The 22,120-nt window shown below is 44.5% G+C and overlaps 1 protein-coding gene across 1 annotated transcript; it reads right to left on the bottom strand.

Moving 5' to 3' along the window:
• Positions 1-889: 889 nt before the first annotated feature.
• Positions 890-16,382, bottom strand: LOC132606184 (uncharacterized). Its single transcript, XM_060319570.1, has 2 exons — positions 15,986-16,382; positions 890-1,023 (listed from the first exon to the last, which is right to left on the bottom strand). Exons 1-2 carry the CDS (start codon positions 16,265-16,267, stop codon positions 994-996), a joined length of 312 nt encoding a protein of 103 aa, XP_060175553.1. The 5' UTR covers positions 16,268-16,382; the 3' UTR covers positions 890-993.
• Between the last annotated feature and the right edge of the window lie 5,738 nt (positions 16,383-22,120).

Raw genomic sequence — 22,120 nt, 5'->3', positions numbered from 1 at the left:
AATACAGTGAAAAAATTAATGAATACGCTGAATTGTATGCTAAAAAATTAATGAATACACTGATAAAGAAACGTGATTTTTCATATCCGGTACCGAAATTTGACCGGAAAAGCCATCGTCGGCCAGACTCCGACAAAGCAACACTTGTTGACGGTGAAGATCTGATGTATATCCGATCAGATCCGGTAAAGATTTGACCAGATCTGACCGTCAAAGTTCGTCGGAGAAGGATGGAAGGCCAATCGGTGAAGATCTAATTTATATCTGGTCAGATCCGGCCAAGTTCTAACCATCAAAGTTCGCCGGAGAAGGATGAGAGGCCAATCGGTGAAGATCTGATGTATATCCGGTCAGATCCGAACAAGATCTGACCGTAAAAGTTTGTCGGAGAAAGGTCGTGGTGGTCGGCGGCAGAGCAGGGGTGGGGGAGAGGGGGGGAGAGAGAGATGGGAGGATTGGGTTGAAAGTGAATAATGTGATGATGGGTATTTTACTCTGTATATATATATATATATATATAGCTATAAGTTGTATTTAACATATAATTATTAGCTATGGAATGTAATTATTTTAAACTATAGCTACTAAATATAAATATGTAGTAATGTTAGTTATGCTGTGTAGTTATCCCTTAATTATATTAGTAAAATGTTGTATTAGTTACTTGATAAAGTTACCATATTTACCATTGAGATTACCTGATTGTGTACAAATTTTCTCCTGCAAACTTCTGATGCTTGACCATATACTAGCATCCCCTTCCTCGACAATTTCTGTGATGATCAAATCCCTCAACCATAGATAACCATTGTGATGACACAGAGTTCTTTTAGAATGAAGAGGAGAATGTAAGGTGGCCCAAGAGAGCTTCGCTTTCATGCCAAAAATGTTTCATTAGCTCCATCAATACTTTCTAGAGATTTGCATGATTTAGTTATCTGCCTCATATGAGCAAATTCCTTATCAAGATGAGTAAATGACTTTGTAAGCATCTCAAAAATTCTCGACAATTTTTCCCAACAGCTGCAAATGAAACTGTATACGGTAAAAACCGGATATGAGTCAAACCGGAGAGACGAGGGACCGAAGGAAGAAGGTTACAAGAACATGGGTGAAGACTTTCATTCTGAACCGGAGGAACGCTCGGACCGGAGCTGAGCAGGGGCACCGTTTGGTCTGGTTTCTTCATCATCGGGTCGGTCGGGGCCGTTAGTCCGAATATCCGTGGCTGTTGGATCGGTAGAGCCGTTGCGTGTGATCCACGCGTCGGTAGCGTCCTGTCATGATCAATCAACAACCATGCGTGTGTCAGACCGCACGGTCAAAATAACCCGCTCAGAGTTGTCCTTCCTCTTATTTTGTAAGGATTTGTATTGTATGAGGCCCATAGAGGCAACACTATAAATAGAGCTCATCCCTCTCCTTTGTGGGGTTGGTTTTTTCACACATCAAGAACACTCTGTATTAGCAATATATATATATAATCTCTCTCTCAAGTACCCGATTTCGGTCACATTTGTTGTGTTTATTTCTTGCATTTCTTCAATCGAATAGCACTCATACATTAGTGTGCATACGAGTATATAGCAAAACCACAGATTATCATCGCTCTCGTCATACCATATCTATATTTATATCTTTCTTTCATCAAGTAGATTGAGACTTAACCACATATCTTATAACCATTCACAAATTTAATTGATTATCCAAATTCGGGGTAAACAGTTTGGTGCCCACCGTGGGGCATAGATAATAGTGGCCTTTTGCCTTGATCTCTACCTTACCCATCTAAATCAAAAACACTTTCTGTTCGTCAACAACAACGAAATCGTGGCCGAAATGATGGAAGCGGTCCACGAGGACCACCAAATCCCATTGACCCTAACCCCGTTAATTCGAGGGAGGGCCTCAATCGACAAAACACCGTCGATCAGGAGAATGCCGCCTTACTCTAAATACCCACAATTCTGTCACTTTGTCCCGGGCACAGGACCAGAGAGAACCGAGTACGCCAAATGATAATATTGACTTACGTTTGATTTTTGAAATGTTACAGGAACAGAGAACGGCGATTGCCGAACAGGGAATCGCAATAGCCCGGTTGCAAAACAGAGGGGAAGCAGCGCCCCCGGAAAAAATGAGCGGTGTTGCTGAACCCAGAAGGGAGGACGCACGCGTTATTGAGAGCAATGGATCCGGAGCTGGATCCTCTACCGAGGTTCTAAAAATGCTTGAAACTTTGGTAAAACGACCGAGAAGAGGGTCGAAACATACAACTCTCGGGTGGATCAAATCCCGGGGGCTCCGCCTCTACTGAAGGGACCGGACTCGAAGAGGTACATCCAAAGGCCTTTTCCTCCGAGTGCGGCCCCGAAGAGGTTCAAAATGCCGGATATCCAGAAATACGACGGCACAATGGACCCGCACGAGCACGTGACCTCGTACACATGTGCCATAAAGGGTAATTATATGGAGGAGGATGAAATTGAATCGGTACTGCTGAAGAAGTTTGGGGAAACTCTGTCAAAAGGGGCATTGACGTGGTACGACCATCTACCCGAGCATTCGATCACCTCCTTCGAAATGCTCGCCGATGCCTTCATCAAGGTCCACGCCGGTGCCAAAAAGGTGCAGGCCCACAAGGCCGATATTTTCCATATAATCCAAAGAGACGATGAGTTACTGCGTGAGTTCGTCAACCGGTTCCAAAGGGAATGGATGGAACTCTCCCCGGTTCCAGAGGAATGGGCCACGCAAGCTTTCACAAAGGGGCTCAATGTTCTAAGCTCAACAACTTCGTTCAAATTAAAAGAAAGCTTGCTGGAATACGAGGCGGTGACATGCGCCGACGTCCATAATCGGTATGAGTCGAAGATTCGGGTGGTGGATGATCAATTCGAGCTCCCCCCGGGCCCAATACATGTGGATAGGAGTTTTGAGAAACCAAGGAAGGGTTACGAAACAAAGGCCGAATCATCGAAGGAAAGGTATCGGCCATACTCCCATTCGGAGAGGCAAAGTTTTAGGTCAGAAAAGTCAAGGGTGAGCCCAAGCCATTTCTCAGGTCGGGGTAGTAAACGGGTCGAACGCCCGTCAAACAGCCGGGGTCTCTCATTCCGGAGCAACGCCAGAAGTTCTGCCGGTAACAAGGGTTTGACAAAGATATCGGAGTACAACTTCAACGTTAGTACTTCGGGCCTAGTCTCAGCCATCGATCGCGCCCGGATGTAAGATGGCCGAAACCTCTAAGGTCGGATCCGGGCCAACAGGACCCGAGCATGGTGCGTGAATATCACGGAACCCATGGTCATAGAATCGAGGGTTGTCGCCAGTTGAGAGAAGAGGTAGCCCGGTTACTAAAGAACGGTCATCTCCGAGATCTGCTGAGCGAACGAGCCAAATGTCATTACAAGGAAAGGGAAGCGCATCGAAGGGTCGAGCCGGTAGAACCCCAGCATACAATCAACATGATAGTTGGGGGTGTCGATGCCCATCGGGCCGGTAATGAAACGGGCCAAGGTTTCTATTGTTCGTGAAAAGCGCATCCGAGATCACTTATCTGGGGACTCTATCTCCTTCGACGACGAGGACGCAGAGGGCATCATTCAACCGCACAATGATGCATTGGTAATTTCTGTACTTATCTTTAAGACCATCATCCGATGGAGAGTGGTCGAACAGCTAGGGCTGCTTGATCAGATCGTACCAGTAGCCCGGGTACTCAGCGGGTTCAACATGGCAAGTGAAACCACAAAGGGGGAGATCTCATTGCCTGTAAACGTCGATGGCACCATTCAACAAACGATGTTCTACGTGATCGAAGTGGACATGAAGCATAATGCATTACTGGGCATACCCTGGATACATAGTATGAGGGTCGTGCCCTCAACACTGCATCAGTTGCTGAAATTCCCCACCCCGGAAGGGGTAAAAACCATTCGAGGTGAACAGCCCACTGCAAGGGAAATGTTCGCAGTAGAGGAAGCAGCGCCTCGGCCCATAGAATCGGTTCAGAAGGAAAAGGGTGTAACCGGAGGAGAGCACGCCCAATAGCAATCAAAGCACACCGGGTCGGATCCAGTGCATGAAGAGGATGATTTCGAGGTACCCAGATCGTTCGTCATGCCGGACGACTCGGATGCAACCAAGTCCACTGTAGAGGAGCTGGAGTAGATCATCCTGTTCGAGTACCTACCGAACAGAAAGGTATACATGGGCACGGGGCTTACCCCGGAGCTCAGGAGCAAGTTAATTGAATTTCTTCGAGCTAACACCGATTGCTTCGCATGGTCGCATATAGATATGACAGGTATATCACCGGAGGTAGAAACTCACAAGCTCAGCTTGGACGGGAAGTTTTCCCCGGTGAAGCAAAAAAGAAGGCCCATGGCGGAAGCAAAACACGCCTTCGTATGAGACGAGGTAACAAAGCTTTTAAAAATAGGTTCGATCCGGGAGGTAAAATACCCAGATTGGCTAGCTAATGTGGTAGTGGTGCCCAAAAAAGGTAATAAATTTCGAATGTGTGTCGATTACAAGGATTTAAACAAAGCATGCCTGAAGGACTCATTTTCGTTGCCTCACATCGACAGAATGATCGATGCGACGACCGAACATGAGATGTTAAGTTTTCCCGATGCTTACTCCGGGTATAACCAAATTCGGATGCACCCGGGGGATCAAGAGAAAACGTCATTCATCACCTAGTACGGGACTTACTGCTATAATATGATGCCTTTTGGCCTAAAAAATGCTGGCGCAACTTACCAACGCCTAGTTAATGAGATGTTCGAAGAACAAATAGGAAAACCAATAGAAGATTGCATTGACGATATGGTTGTTAAGTCCCTGGAAACAGAGGACCATTTGAAGCATTTGCAGGAAACCTTCGACGTACTCCGCAAGTATAACATGAAGCTTAACCCGAAAAAATGCGCCTTCGGTGTCCGATCCGGTAAATTTTTGGGTTTCATGGTGTCAAACCGGGGGATTGAAACCAACCCGCACAAAATCAAGGTCATCAAGGATATCGAGGTGGTGAATAACGTCAAAGGAGTACAGAGGCTCACCAGAAGGATAGCGACGTTGAGTCGCTTCATATCAAGGTCTTCGGACAAGAGTCATCGTTTCTTCTCTTTACTGAGAAAGAAGAACGACTTCGTTTGGACACCGGAGTGCCAAGAAGGTCTACAAGAATTGAAGAGGTACTTGTCTAGCCCCCCGTTGCTGCACACACCGAAGGCAGACGAGCCGCTTTTTCTCTACCTTGCCGTCTCCGAGATAGCGGTAAGTGGCGTTTTGGTCTGAGAAGAATCAGGTACACAATTCCCTATCTATTACGTGAGTAGAACTTTGGGGGATGCGGAGACCCATTATCCCCATTTGGAAAAATTGGTATTAGCATTGGTAAGCGCTTCAAGAAAGCTCAACCCCTATTTTCAATGCCATCTAATATGTGTAGTAACTACTTATCCTCTGAAAAACATCATGCATAAGCCAGAATCATCAGGTAGGTTAACCAAATGGGCTGTAAAAATTAGCGGTTATGATATCGAGTACAAACCTCGAACGGCCATCAAATCCCAGATCTTGGACGACTTCATGGCAGATTTTACCCCAGCAATGGTCCCCGAGGTCGAGAGACAGAGAGAGAGCTTCTGCTGACCTCAGGAAAGGCCTCGGGCATTTGGTCTCTACACACGGATGGAGCCTCGAACCTCAGAGGTTCCAGGCTAGGGGTCGTCCTTAGGACCCCGGCCGGGGATGCCATTCGACAGTCCATTAGAACTGCTAAATTGACTAACAATGAAGCCGAGTATGAGGCTATGATTGCAGGTTTGGAATTGGCTCGAAGTATGGGGGCCGAAATAATTGAAGCAAAGTGCGATTCGCTTTTGGTCGTGAACTAGGTGAACGGCGTCTTCGAGGTCAAGGACGAACGGATGCAGAGGTATCTCGAAAAAACCCAAGTGGTACTTCATCGATTTAAAGAATGGACCATGCAGCACATACCGAAGGAGTAGAACAGCGAGGCCGATGCATTGGCAAATTTGGGATCCTCGGTCGAAGGGGAGGAAATCAACCCCGGGGTGACGGTGCACTTGTCGAACACAACCATAGAAAACGAACACGCTGAAATAAACACTATGGGTTTAACTTGGGATTGGCGCAACAAATACATCGACTACTTGCGTGATGGTAAGCTCCCAAATGACCCAAAGGAATCACGGTCACTAAGGACCAAGGCTTCCCGTTTTTGCTTGGTAGACGGCCAATTGTATCGGCGGTCTTTCTTTGGACCACTGGCCAAGTGTTTCGGCCCCGGGGAGATGGAGTACGTGATGAGAGAGGTGCACGAAGGGACATGTGGCAATCACTCCGGTGCTGATGCTCTGGTCCGAAAGATTATCAGGGCCGGTTACTATTAGAACCGAATGGATGAAGACTCAGAAAATTTTGTCCGTAAATGCGATGGGTGTAAAAGGCATGCTCCGATGATTCATCAGCCCGAAGAGCTGTTGCATTCGGTGGTGTCACCCTGGCCTTTCATGAAGTGGGGAATGGACATCGTCGGCCCGTTACCATGGGCACCAGGTAAAACCCGTTTCATTTTTTTATGACTGATTATTTCTCCAAATGGGTTGAAGCGCAGGCCTTTGAAAAAATCAGAGAAAAAGAGGTCATCGACTTCATATGGGATCACATCATCTGTCGCTTTGGCATCCCCGCCGAGATAACTTGTGACAACGGGCCCCAGTTCGTAGGCGGCAAGGTCAACAAATTTCTCGAAAGGTTGAAGATCAAGAAAATTGTATCAACTCCGTATCACCCATGTACAAACGGACAAGCGGAATCCACGAACAAGACGATAATCCAAAACCTGAGGAAAAGACTCGAAGCATCGAAGCATCATTGGAGAGAAATATTACTGGAGATATTATGGGCTTACAAAACTACATCGAAATCGAGCACGGGGGAGACTCCCTTCTCGTTGGTTTACGGGGCAGAAGCTCTTATCCCCGTAGAAGTTGGTGAACCGACCCTACGGTTACGATATGCAACCGAGGAATCAAACGAGGAGGCCATGGCCGTAAGACTCGACCTCACGGACGAGCTTCGCGAAAATGCGTTGGTCCGTATTGTCGCTCAAAAACAAAGGATGGAAAGATACTACAATCGGAGAGCCAATTTTCATAATTTCCTAGCTGGGGACTTGGTGCTCCGAAAAGTTACCTTGAACACCAAGAATCCCAACGAAGGAAAACTGGGCCCGAACTGGGAAGGACCCTACAAGATAACCGAAGTAGCGGGCAAAGGTTCATACCAGCTGGAGTCCATGGATGGACAGCGGTTGCGCAATAACTGGAATGTGGCTCATCTAAAGAGATACTACTGCTAAGGTAAGAATACCCCATGTTTTCTCTATTTGTGACCTTTTCGTTTTTGTAGAAAGCCAAGTACCGGGCAGAGCAGAGAACCCAAATCTGAAAACACGTGTTGCACTCTTTTCCTTAGTACGGTTTTTTCCCAAAATGGGGTTTTCGACAAGGTTTTTAATGAGGCAACAAGTACAACGTGTTACTTGACAAAAATAAAGGACGAACGCCCGGACCATCGAGGTCACACCCTCCGAGTGGGGACTTAATAGCGCTCACCCGACCTTGCAGCTCGGAAAAATGCTAGGGGAATACTATGCCCGCATCGAAGATTACCCCGGTCATAAAAGACGAAGAAACTCAACACTTGCTACGGCAAAATTATCCCGGCCACTGGCCATAGCCTTCGATGTAAGGACCAAACGATCATAATGAATCGTGTCCCATTTAGCATTCGATGTAAGGACCAAACTATCATAATGAATCGTGTCCCATTTAGTATTTGCTACGGCAAAGGCAAAAGGAATGAAAATTCTCATGTGAACAAACATTTTTCAAGCACAAAACTATCGAAAGTTCGGATAACAATATCTCGGGTGTCTTTCTGATAAATGGACTTTACCTCGGTGATAACCGCTGTATTTTGACACTGCTTCATTCACACGCCCTATACCGGGCACAATGGTCGAAATTCGACAAAGGCAACGAGGTCACAATGATCCGAGCAAAAATTTGATAAACTTCCCCAAACGGGGACCGTTACGTCAAAACTTAGCCAAGGCCGAAGAAATACCGGCCCTAAAATATTACCGAACAAATACCGGCCCTAAGGAAACACTTATCGTGTTTCGGAGACATCTGAATTCACAACGCATCGGGTAAATCCTACGGGCACGGTGAACTAACGACCACGACCCAGCTCGCCCTCAAAACGGACCAACACTTCTGGCAAAAGTAATAGCAAACATTCAAACAAGGAAACCAGAAAGATGCATTTTTCATTTAAAGGGATGTTTTTTACATCGGAAAACCAAAGTCTTGCAGAGGCAAAAAATAAAATAAAGATAAAAGCCAAGTACAGACCCAAATATACTCAGAATGGCTGGAACCGGAGCGCTCAGACTCTGTCTGCTCAGAGTCATCGGAGTCAGAACTGAGAGCATCCTTAGCATCTCCTTCGACCCTTTTAGCCTCGGCAATAAGGGCCGGAAAATCGGTAAATTCATGCTCGGCTTGCTCGAGAGTAATCCTCCAGGACTTCCACTTCGCGTACTCAGCAACAATAGTAGCCTGAGCCTCAGCGGCCTCGACGCTCTTCAGAGCCTCGTCCAAATCAGCCTCGGCCTGGGCTAACTTCGCAGCTAGGGCATCCCCAGCCTCCCCAAGAACATTCTGCATCTGGATGGCCGATTGAAGCTCGGCCTGGAGGGTGTCATTTGCATCGGTCGTTTCCTTAAGTGCGTTCTTCAGATCATTGCACATCCGGTCCCTGCTCTCCGCTTTCTCTTAGAACACCGTAGCACGCTCTTGATACCGGGCACTCTCAGATTCGAGCAGCCGGTTCCTCTCGTCCAAGCTCGCAGCATCCGACTTCACCAAATCTATCTCCTCCCGGAGTTGGGAGAAAGTGGTCTAAAGCTCACCGAGCCTCGAGGAAATTTGAGCGTTATCCCGGCTAAGGCCGATCTTCTTAGCTTCGAGGCTCCGATTGTATTCGGTCATGGCGACCAGTTCACTCCTCAGCTGACTGTTCTCGGCCTTCGCTGCGTCAAGCTCGGGCTGAAGATTGGAAAGAGCAACCGCTCGGCTCAACTCCTCCTCTTTCTCCCGAAGAAGGTGCAGATACTTCTCCGTTTTCCGTCCCTGGGCATCCAATAGGACCTTAAGATCAGCCATCTCTTGCTGGGCGCGGACGAAGGCCTCGTTGACAAGCACCACACTCTGCAAAAGAAAGCTAGTTAAAAACTTGAACGGGACAGGGTTAAAATCCTCAGTAAAGGTGTGCAGAAACGGCTTAAAATCTTACCCGGTTGCCCGCATGCATACCCTCGTTGATGAGGCATTGCTAGGTGACCTCGGTCATCTTCCGCTTGTCCGAATCCGAGACAAAAGGCCTTAGATAGCTCGCTACGCCCACCGGGCGAGAAAGGAAGCTGCAGTCCTCGGGGACGGTGACCACGACCGATTTTGTTCTCCTCGGTTCTACGCTTGGCGCCTAGAAAATACGCACCAAGATGTCCCTGGCCCCAGATTCGGAGGATCGGCTGGCCGACCTCGTGGCCTGAGGGATATGGAGATGCCCGAATCCCGCAGCTTCGCCGATAGCGGGAGGGGTGCCCGAGAACATATCGTCAAACTAGTCAGGCCTCGGAGCCGGAGTAGAGGAACTTGGAGCAGCCTCAATATCTTCAGCAAAGCTCGGGGGTTCCGTAGTTGCCGCAGGCTCATGCTCGGGCGTCAGATCAATGTCAACGGGGACTTCAATCTTCGGGACCGGCCCGGTCCTTTGACCGACTTCTGCAGCGGCCGCCTCCCCGGACCTCTTTATCCTTTGCAGGGGAGCTTCTTCAGAATAAGTTTCACCTGTAATGTCGACAAAGTCAATCGACCTTAGAGGAGCCGGGGAAAGATTTTCTTCCGCACCTGTTTGTGAGACCGGAACCAGAAGTCCTTCAGCAGAAGGAAGAGGTGAAACGGCAACAGCCTCCTCAGGGATCGGAGCCACGGGAGAATCATTATCAACTCTTCGAATAATGATATCGGGCTCTGCTTCATCCCGTGAGGACCGGGCGACGCTCCTCGCCCTCTTCTTCGACTTTTGCCCTCTCTCCGAGGGCCTCTTTCTTTTAGCAGCGGCAGCAGCAAGGGCACGAGACGCACCCACTGAATCGAACTCAGGTGCTGACGCTGTGGGTTCGGCGCCCTACTCTAGTCTTGGATCGACCGAGCGCTTGGGCAAACCTGAAAGTCGAAGAGACAATGAGTGCGGATAGTGAAAAATGCAGTGAACATGGGTAAAAGCAAAGTACTACCGTGGTTTTGGGCGACCCATCAGCCGCGTGACAGGGGGCCCATGTCCGCATGTCGTGGTCATACTGGCTGAGGAGTGCCGTGACCCATTCATTCAGGTTACGGACGACCGGAGGAATGTATCCGTTGGCTAATAAAAATAAGAAAAACAGTAAGAAAATAAGACCGAAGAATGACAAAACATACAAAGGCAATAACTCGAAGTTTAGGCTTACGCTTGTTGTTCCACTCTTCCGGGAGGTCCGCACCCGGATGAACCGCTCCAACCAGCCTCGGTCTCTGTCTTCATCCATCTTCGAGAAAAAGGGATTCCGGCTGCGTTTTGCTAGTTTTATTACGCCGCCCCAGAATAGCCTCGAGGATTATAGGCATATCAAGTGGGCCAATGTGAGCTCTTTCTCGGCGTTATTGGCCAGTAGCCGAAGGCACACCATGACCCTCCAAACAATCAGACCGATTTGGGCCAAGGTCACGCAGTAAGTCCGACACATGTCTAAGATGACCGGGTCGATCGGAGGGTCGATTTTGAGAGTGAAGGGGTAAGTGTAAACGTACAAAAATCTTTCTGGTGGTCGGTGACTGATTCGTCTGGCCCGGGGCGAAGACTTGAACCGAGCACGTATGACATGCACAGTCAGCCCAGACCAGGTCGAGCTTATCCTCGGTAATGGAGGATGGGTATCGCCTCACATCGAATCCCCTGTCGGACACCGACGAAGGTTTTTCAATCTCGAGGTCTTTGTTGAAGTTGGGTTTGGCCGGTATAATATCCGAGGCTGTAGGCTCGAAGGAGCTCTTTGCTTTAGTTGGAGATACGGCCTCGGTTCCTGGGGATGAAACCGAGGGAATGCCATGGGAAGTGGTTTCAGACATTGGGAAATATGAAAGAAAGAAGTTGAATGGATTCGAAAGAGGAGATAAAGAAGGCAAAAGAGCAAAGGGAACTGTCAAAAGGTTCAAAAAATGGCAAAAGCTACAGAAGGAAGCAACAAAAGGCGAGAATAACAAGTAGAAAAGGTGGCGGAATCGATCCTTTTCACGTAATGCAAGCAGCAGATCAACAAGAATCAAATATTTCAGATGATTATGAGCAAAGATATTGAATGTGTAAGAGGATGAACGTTTGAAGCAGAAAGGAGTAATCGAAGAACTAAATGTTCGAATGATGAAATGGAAGGGCCTTATATAGGCAAGGGACTGTGGCGGTTACGATTCCCCGGCCAATCCGGGAGTCCCCATAATTAATGAGAAGCGACTCGAAACGACGTGCATGCGGCGATTGTCAGAGCGGACCATCCGGGATAGGGCACGTGGCCGCTGAAAAGGGAGACGTGACGCAACCGTTCCCGCCAAAATGAGAAGATGACAATGAGCTAACGGAGTCACCAGTTTCGTGATTCATCCACTTCCCGTTGCTCCGATAAATCGGTGATCCGGGAAGTGTGGGGACTATCTGTATACGGTAAAAACCGGATATGACTCTAACCAGAGAGACGAGGGACCAAAGGAAGAAGGTTACAAGAACATGGGTGAAGACTTTCATTCTGAACCGGAGGAACGCTCGGACCGGAGGATCGCTCGGACCGGAGCTGAGCAGGGGCACCGTTTGGTACGGTTTCTTCATCATCGGGTTGGTCGGGGCCGTTAGTCCGAATATCCGTGGTTGTTGGTCCAGTAGAGCCGTTGCGCGTGAGCCACGCGTCGGTAGCGTCCTGTCATGGTCAATCACCAACCATGCGTGTGTCAGACCGTACGGTCAACCTAACCCGCTCAGAGTTGTCCTTCCTCTTATTTTTTAAGGATTTGTATTGTATGAGGCCCATAGAGGCAACACTATAAATAGAGCTCATCCCTCTCCTTTGTGGGGTTGGTTTTTTCACACATCAAGAACACTCTGTATTAGCAATATATATATAAAATCTCTCTCTCAAGTACCCGATTTCGGTCACATTTGTTGTGTTTATTTCTTGCATTTCTTCAATCGAATAACACTCATACATTAGTGTGCATACGAGTATATAGCAAAACCACAGATTATCATCGCTCTCGTCATACCATATCTATATTTATGTCTTTCTTTCATCAAGTAGATTGAGACTTAACCACATATTTTATACCCACTCACAAATTTAATTGATTATCCAAATTTGGGGTAAACAGAAACAAAGGTCAGATTACCACATGGAAAGAAGAAATAATTCATTAAAAAGAAGAAATAATTCATTAAAAGGTCTGTACGATTATCAAGAATGGAAGCAAGCAGTGCTATGTAGGTGTATAACAACACATACAGAACACAATAGTTATAACAACCTTTAATTTCTTTACAAAGTCGAGAAAGCAAATTTATACAATCAAGTGCAAAGAAATGACAGATTCAGAGATGCCTCACAATCCAAAGAGCTTTTCATTTATGCCTTGAAATTGTATCTAGTTCATTCGCTCAGTTTCGCATGAGCATTAAGAAGTCCAAACAAAAAAATCTGGAATGCTGTTATGGAATTTTTGCTGTAGAGTAGCCAAATATCTGGCCAGATCTACCAAACACTTGTCCGAAACTCCTAGGCCAAAGTCGCAAAACACCAGTTTTGCCAATTCTCTTCAACTTTGGACACACCAGTTTTGCCAATTCTCTTCAGATTTTGGACCCAAAGTACTTAAAATTGGATCCAAAAACACCTACATGTGCCTAGTAGTCTTCAGTTCAATGATCTCGGGGATATGTATAATTTACCGTAGAAATGTACCATTTCACTCTCCCCCATCCCACTTTAAACGAGCCAGTGAATAGACATGGAGTTTAAGATGCTAACTTGACTTGTATAGTTTATAAGTAGTGAAAGCAAAATAAGTGAAATATAATGGCCGAAGAGTAATAAATCGTGGGAACTGACTCATCTAAAAGCTTAAATTGTGAGAGAAAGGACACTTTATTTATATTAGGTTCGGAACTCATCCTCCCTCCCTCCCTCTTCCCCCCTACTCCATATGGACCTCCACCTGATTATTTTTCTTGAAACAAGCAAGTGAAAATATTTACTGATGTACCTGATCAAAAAAAGAATTACTGATATAATTTGTGTGAACTGACTCTTAAAAAAATGTTTAAAAGCTTAACATTTAGAGATGGGACCCTTCTATTTATTGATATTGAAGCAACAAAAATTTAGTTAATTGAGAATTTGCTTCGAAAAAAAGTTAGATTAATGGAGAAGACATCAAAGAATGAAGATGATTAATCAAGTAAATTTTTATTTACTGTTGAAATTATGTAAAATAATGTTACTGGTAGAAAAATATGTTCCACTATGAAGAAGGCCATTAAGACAGCATTACAACTCCAAATCTAGTTTAAGAATTAGAACATCATTCTACTAAACTCCAAGATGTTTTTGAAAAGGGAGTCATCCCCTGTCAATAGTAACAGATATGTAAAGGAGTATGTTGACTCCTCTACGATGTACGAATCTGAGCAAGACGAAGACTTTTTTATGTTGTATAGTGTTGATACTTTTAGTTTGAATCAATTTTTTTATGACCGAGAAATCCGTCTACATTCAATCATTTGGGTCAACTGCAACCTTCAAACTCGGAGTTTATATGTTTTGTTTTTCATGGAATAGATGGAAATATGTTATTGTATCAATGTATGCGTCTGGACAATAGTTTAGTTGAAAATTGACAAAAGAGTATTTGAAATTGAACTTGAAACATGTTTATGAAAATTTAAGTAGTGTCGAACGTGGACTTCCACTTGAAAATATTTGAAAAATTGAAAATTTGTAAGTGTAAGTTGAAGCTTTGAATTTATTTATTTTCAGTTTCACCTTCAAACAACTATTTTAATATTTCATTTGGAGTTCAAATAATATTTCGCTTAAATCTATGACTTCATGGCCAAACTACTACTTGCAAATAATTGTTTCAAGTTTAAGTATTTGAATTATGGAAATAATATTTCATGACAAAACGGGATATTTAAGTATTTCAGTGGCATTTTTTAGGTATATATGATACTACATATAAAAAGCAGAAACCCTCCCATGTTGCTATAATTTTTTAACACTCCATATCTTCTTTCTGACTCCACGTTGTACGTAAACTAGTGACTACCTCTGTGTGACGTAAAATTTCACGTTCATCGAGAGAGAGCAACATTGACCAATCTTGAGAAAAAGGCACAAAATAAAATAAGAAAATCTCCAAGAACATCTCCTAATTCGCATCATAAAGAAATTTGCATGGTATGGTCCAGGAAAAAATTATTTGCATATATTGTATTAGATAGAGTGATGAGTTGCATATATTGCATTAGATAATGTCTCTCTATAATTGACTTGAAGGTGTTATAGCGGTTCTTATAGATTCTAACACCCAACCCTTCTGCATAAAGGATATCTGAAACCAAATAGTTAATAAACTTATTACCTTTTTTTTGATAAGGTAAAGTTTAATAAACTCTATTACTTGTGTATAATGTCTTTCTTACCTGCAGAATATTGCTGCATACATTACACTTCCACTTGACACTTATTCTAATGATAAATGGCTTGTCGTGCCATGAGATTCTTAGTAAACAAATTCAAACAACGAAATTTCAGCAAAACTCCCAAAAGCTAATAAAAAGATGCAAGTGTCCAAACAATTGAAACATCACATCACTTAGTTTTATTTCTACAGACTGTATCACTGACGTGACTTTATGGTAAACACCCAACTCACACAAAACTCATGCAAATTAAAATGTCCCCATGTTTGTTTTCTTGAAACAATGCCAGATGGAGGAATACCTAAAGGGATACAGAGACAGGCGAAAAATAAAAAATTTGGAATTACTACGTGAATGGTTTAGGCCACGATCTTGAACAAGCACATCATTAACCTAGAGTCTAAGATTAACTAAGCTCATGAAACTTACACGCAAATGGTAAGAAATTTGAACAAATATTGCTGACAACAAAGTCAAGATGACCGAAACTAGACTTTTAGGTTTTCCTTACCCGGACCAAGAAAAGAGAATAGAAGGTCAACACATATGGAATCTTTATCTATAACATATAATACCCCTGGCTTTTGCAGGGGGTGTGGGGGGGGGGGGGGGGGGTCGGTTTGGATGCATGGAAATAAATATTGGACTGCACATAGAGAATTAAAACAGGTAAGGAACAAGTACATTGGAGACCAATTTGACTGTTGAAGACTCTTCATCATACACCCCTCGAAGAGACTTAATAACCACCCCCCCCCCCCCCCCCCCCCCGCGCCAAAAATCTCCTCCGAATACCAAAATGGGCAACCCAAGGAGAAACCTTGTTGGACCTTATAGAGAACTACTTTCGCTGAGATGCAATTTCCCTTGCATCAATATTTAGGCTATCAACTATGTTGATTAGTCACCAAGAAGCACAACCAAATTACTGCTCATTAGCACAGCATATAATGAGAAGCATCAATCGTTTTACAAGTTATCATAAAGAAGCCTGATTGGATAAGCTTTCTCAGATGTTTTCACCGAAAAAAGGACACACTATCATGTTTGATGGCCAATGAGAATAAGCAAGAAATGAAGTTAGCATTACCATAGAAAGTCGATCAGAATTTGGATATTTGGACAATGCACTAGATATTGGGCGTTGCAGAAGCTCCAAGATGCCTTCCAATCCAAGCTTTACTGATATATGCAAAGCTTCAGGTGCATCTGCGATCATAAGCAACATAGCGACAGGTTGGACCTCATCCTCACTGTAGTCTGAAGTTCCACTAGCTATGCATGACTCATTTATTTGATGCAAAGCATAATAAAAAAGCACCAGGTACAAATTCCTTCTTTCTTCCCTTGCATTTGAAAGCACTAACTGCATTTGTGGAAAGAACTTATCTTTAAGCTAAACCTTTCTCTTTGTGCTATATACAAGCAATCGCATATGAAATTGCAAGTAGACCAGAATTATTTTTGCTAACAGTGTTGGGAATAAAATAGACCTGCAAAAATAATATTCACGGTATTAGTGATAAATGCGGAACACTAAGTTATGGTTAAGTCAGCAAGAATAAAATGAAGCAATAATGACACCGGAATTTTACGTGGAAACCCTTCTGAATAAGGGAAAAACCACGGCCAAGAGGAGCAACTGATATCAGTATAGCAAGGAATTTTACACTGTGTAGTAACTAGTACAAATACTCCTAATACCACTACACCCTCAAAAGAAATAACACTCTTTTGATTTTCCCACCTCACTACAATATCACTTACACTCTATTTTTCTTCACAGACTATTTTCTTACACAGTCTATGGTATACCTCACTTTGCTCTCATTCAGATGTATTGTCTGAGATTTTTGGTGTATATCGAATGAACCATAAGCTGTCTATTTATAGGAATGAATTGATCCTCCTTATGTCATCAATGACATCACTTTTATGCAAAAGTCTTCACTTGTACATCTTTGGCCAATCAACCAAATCTCATACCAAAACCAAGAAAAACAACTTCCTGTAAATGGGGCTGGACCCCACAAACAGCTCATGAAACAATGGAATCTTTTCACAGACTCTGCACGGGGTAAAACAATTTCCTGCTCCAACTTTAACTAAAAAATAGAACTCCCCCCTCCCCAGCCCCCAACTTTAGATTATTCCAGCTTAATCACACCAAAATCTCTTCAGAAATTCTGCAGATTTTACAACTTATAGCACATAACAGAAAGCATTGTTAACCTTCCTGCTCAGATACAAAGAAAGCTTCTACAGATAGTTTAACCCATAAGTTTTTTTCTTGTACCAGAAACAATATACACTGGAAATATACAGAAGGCACAAATGCCAAGCAAAAGTTATTCCCATTTGATGGAGTCCCAGTACAATTTTAACTCCATACAATAGGCACAAAATGCCAAGCAAAAGTTACTCCCACATGAAGGACTCTCGGACAATTTTACATGAATTATAACCATGGATAGGACAGTATCTCTACAAATATGAATTCAATTCCTCCAATCAGATCAACCTGCTGAATAAGAAATTCAGGGGTAGCCGAAAGAGCTTTATTAGATATCTCCGGAATTTCATAAAACATGTTTGTTAACATGCCAATAAGCTTACTGTGAACTATTTCAGCCCAAGAGTTCATCCTGCTAACACATATAAGTACCTGAACAACCTGCAAGAGCATTAAGAGAAAAGTTGGAACAAATATCAAGCACTTTTGAGACTTAAGATACTTAACATAGAAAGAGAAGTGGCTAAATACATGTGACAAAAGACTAATATTAAATGCACAACCGTCATTTCATTGGTCATATGGATATTCGTTTAGGGACCACAAATTATATCAGTTGGTGTTGACACTCATATTTACCATTTTATGAAGGGGAAGTTTAAGAGACAAATTGAAACAAATAAGGCAGCACCTGAGGTCATTGAGGACAAAATACAATAACATAAAACGTGTCCAACTTATCCTGCATTTTCATGTACTTATAAGTTTGTTAGTTTTCCAGTACCACTGAATAATATTTTTATTTGAATAGATTCCAAAAATCTTACTTTTGTTCATCCAGTACTCCCTCCATTTCATTTTATGTGGCACTATTTCTTTTTTAGGCCGTTCGAAACAGAATGGCGACTCTTTGTATTTAGAACAATTCTATTTTAAATTTCTAATTTTACCTTTAATGATGTGCTATTTTATGTGGCACTATTTCCTTCTTAGTCCATTCCAAATAGAATGACAACTCTTTGTATTTAGAACAATTCTATTTTAAACTTCTAATTTTACCTTTAATGATGTGCTATTTTATGTGGCACTATTTCCTTCTTAGTCCATTCCAAACAGAATGACAACTCTTTGTATTTAGAAAAATTCAATTTTAAACTTCTAATTTTACCCTTAATGGCATGCTTTTTTAGCATGCAGAAGTTTCATGGCATATTTAAGACCACAAGTTCAAAGTCTTTCCTTATTTCCTTTTTTTTTTTTTTTGAAAATGAAAGCCTTTCCTAATTTCTTAAACTCCCTCCCAGTCAAACCATACCAGCTAAACTTTCTTTTTAACAAATCTACTTCATCTATCAATATTCTTTTCCTTGTTTTTTTTTGGATAACCGAGACATCCATTATCGGATTTGAAACTAGGTGGATAATGTGACTGTACCTCAAACAGTTCTTTCCTTAACTACAAAAATTGATTCACCAGCTAGGAACTCATGATGTTATTGTTTACCCCGAATTTGGATAATCAATTAAATTTGTGAGTGGGTATAAGATATGTGGTTAAGTCTCAATCTACTTGGTAAAAGAAAGATATAAATATTGATATAATGTGAAGAGAGCGATGATAATCAGTGGTTTGTTATATACTTGTATATTTACTAATGCATGAGTGTTACTTGATTGAAGAAATTCAAGAAATAAACACAACAAATGTGACCGCAAATCAGATACCTGAGAGAGAGATTTTATATATATATATTGCTATTACAAAGTGTTCTTGATATGAGGAAGCCAACCCCCTAAAAGGAGGCCAATGCCCCTTATTTATAATACTACCCCATGGGCTTCATACAACATAAGAAATAATAAAATAAAGAAAAAGTTCTGAGTTGGATTAGGTTGGATTAGGTAGACCGTACGGTCTGACACCCGTACGATTGGCAGTTGAACACAGCAGGATGCCATTGACATGTATCAACTGCGCAACGGATCTCCCGGACTACCGGCCACGATCAATCGGACATACAACCTCGAACAACCTGCCATGGAAGAACCGGACCAAATGACGCCTTTCCTTTGCTCCTGTCCAAAAGCTTCCCCGACTCAGAGTGGGGACCTTCATACGCGTTCTTGTCCCTTTCTTCCCTCGGCCTTTGATCTCTCCGGTTTAGCATATATCCGGTTTTTACCATATACAGATAGTCCCCACACTTCCCGGATCCTAGATTTTGTCGGAGTGACGGGGAGTGGATGAATCACTAAGCCGGTGACTCCCTTTGTATGTTGTCATCGTTTCGTTTTTGGCGGGAACAGTTGCCCCACGTTCTTCTACCATCAGCCACGTGTCTCGTCCTGGATGGTCTGCTCTGACAAACCGCCGCACGCACGTCATTTCAAGTCATTCCTCAATAATTATGGGGGCATGTGGCGCTCCCTGATTGGCCGGGAAATCGTAACCGTCACAGTCCCATGCCTATATAAGGCTCTTTCATTTCTTCATTTGAACATTTAGCTCTTCGATTAATCCTTTCTACTTCAAACATTCTGCCTCTTACACATTCAGTATCTCTATTCATAATCATCTGAAAAACTCGATTCTTGTTGATCTGCTACTTGCACTACATGAAAAGGATCGATACCGCTACCTTCTCCACTCGTTATTCTCGCCTGTTGCTGCTTCCTCCTGTTGTTTCTGCCATTTTTTAAACTTTTTGACTGTTCCCTTTGCTCTTTTGCCTTCCTTTTCGAATCCATACAGCCTCTTCTTTTCTTATTTCCAAATGTCTGAAACAACTTCCCATGACATTCCCTCGGTTTCATCTCAGGGAACCGAGGCTGCCTCCCCTTCTAAGGCAAAGGCCTACTTCGAGCCCATGACCTCGGATATCATACCGGCCAAAACCAATTTCAACAAGGACTTAGAGGTCGAAAAACCTTCCTCCGTATCCGACAGAGGGTATGACGTGAGACGATACCCCTCCTCCATTATCGAGGATACATTCGACCTTGTCCGATCTGACTGTGGATGGGACAATCGCCCGGTCTGAGTTTTTGCTCCTGGGCCCGATGAGTCAGTCACCGACCACCGGGAGGGTTTTCTGTATGTCTACACTTATCCCTTCACTCTCAAGCTCGATCCTCCGGTAGATCCGGTCATTTTAGATATGTGCCGGACCTACGACATGACCTTGGCACAAATTGGTCCGATCGTTTGGAGGGTCGTAGCATGCCTCCGGTTGTTGGCCAACAATGCCGGGAAGGAGCTCACGCTGGCCCACCTGATACGCCTATACTCCCCGAGGCTATTTCGGGGTGGCATAATAAAACTCGCCAAGCGTAGCCGGAATCCATTTTTCTCCAAAATGGATGAAGACAGAGACAGGGGCTGGCTGGAGCGATATGTCCGGGTGAGGACCGAGGACATCATCCCGGCCGACCACATGCCTTTCCCAGAGAAGTGGAACAACAAGCGTAAGCCCGACCCTTAAGTGATTGCTTTTGTACGTTTCATTAAATTTTGATCCCAATTTCTCACTGTTTTTCTTGTTCATATCAGCCAATGGGTACATTCCTCTGGTCGTCCGGGACCTGAGCGAATGGGTCACTGCACTTCTCAGCCAACATGTTCACGATAACCGGACGTGGGGCCACCTGTCACGTGGCCGATGGATAGCCCAGAACCATGGTAGTACTTTGCTTCTTCCTGTGCTCACCGCACCTTCTGCTATTCGTATTCATTGCCTCTTTTGACTTTCAGGTTTACCCAAAGGCTCGGTGGATCCCAGGCCGGAGTCGGCTGTCGAACCCACAACATCGGCACCCGAGTTTGACTCAGCGGGTGCGTCCCGTTCCCTTGCTACTACTGCTGCCGCCAAAAGGAAAAGACCCTCAGATAAAGGGCAACAATCGAAGAAGAGGGCGAGGAGCATCACTCGGACCTCACGGGATTAAACAGAGGCCGACATTATTGTTCGGAGAGTCGCTGCTGATGCTCCCGTGGCTCCTATCCAGGAGGAGTCTGTCGCCATTCCACCCCTTCCTTCTGCTGGTGAAGGACTTTTGGTTCCGATTTCTCACACAGGTGCGGAAGAAATTCTTTCCCCAGTTCCTCTAAGGTCGATTGACTTCGTCGACATTTCAGGTGAAACTTCTTCCGAGGAAGCTCCCCTGCAAAGGACAAGAAGGCCCGGGGAGGCGGCTGCTGTTGAAGTCGGTCAAAGGACTGAGCCGGTCCCGGAGATCGAAGTCCTCATTGACGTTGATCTGACGCCCGAGCATGAGCCTGCTGCAACTATGGAGCCCCCGAGCTTTGCCGAAGATATTGAGGCTGCTCCAAGTTTCTCTACTCCGGCTCCGAGGCCTAATGAGTTCGATGATATGTTCTCGGGCACCTCTCCTGTTACCGGCGAAGCTGTGGGATTCGGGCATCTCCCTATCCCTCAGGCCACGAGGTCGGCTAACCGGTCCTCCGAATCTGGGGCCAGGGACAGCTTGATGCGTATTTTTCCAGCCCCAAGCGTGGAGCCGAGGAGAACAAAATCGGTCGTGGTCACTGTCCCCGAGGACTGCAGCTTCCTTTCTTGCCCGGTGGGCGTAGCGAGCTACCTGAGGCCTCTTGTCTCAGATTCGGACAAGCGGAAGATGACCAGGGTCTCCTGGCAATGCCTCATCAACAAGGGTATGTATGCCGGCAACCGGGTAAGATTTTTAGCTGTCTCTGCACACCTTTACTGAGAATTTTAACCTTGTCTCGTTCAAGATTTTAACTTACTTTCTTTTGCAGAGTGTGGTGCTCGTGAACGAGGCCTTCGTCCGTACCCAGCAAGAGATGGACAATCTTAAGGGACAATTGGATGCCCAGGGCCGGGAAACGGAGAAGTATCTGCACCTTCTTCAGGAGAAGGAGGAGGAGTTGAACCGAGCAGTTGCTCTTTCCAATCATCGGCCCGAGCTTGACGCATCGAAGGCTGAGAATCGTCAGCTGAGGAGTGAACTGGC

This window comes from Lycium barbarum, chromosome 8 (assembly GCF_019175385.1).
Source record: "Lycium barbarum isolate Lr01 chromosome 8, ASM1917538v2, whole genome shotgun sequence".
NCBI lineage: Eukaryota > Viridiplantae > Streptophyta > Magnoliopsida > Solanales > Solanaceae > Lycium > Lycium barbarum.
Note: the sequence above shows the minus strand (reverse complement) of the source record. Positions and strands in the feature narration are given on the sequence as shown.

Excerpts from the sequence above, each read along its gene's own strand:
- LOC132606184 (XM_060319570.1), bottom strand. The coding sequence starts at position 16,267 with ATGCAGTTAGTGCTTTCAAATGCAAGGGAAGAAAGAAGGAATTTGTAC. Across the intron at positions 1,024-15,985 it reads ATTCTGATCGACTTTCTATG|CTGTTGGGAAAAATTGTCGA; the intron begins GTAATGCTAACT and ends TTTCATTTGCAG.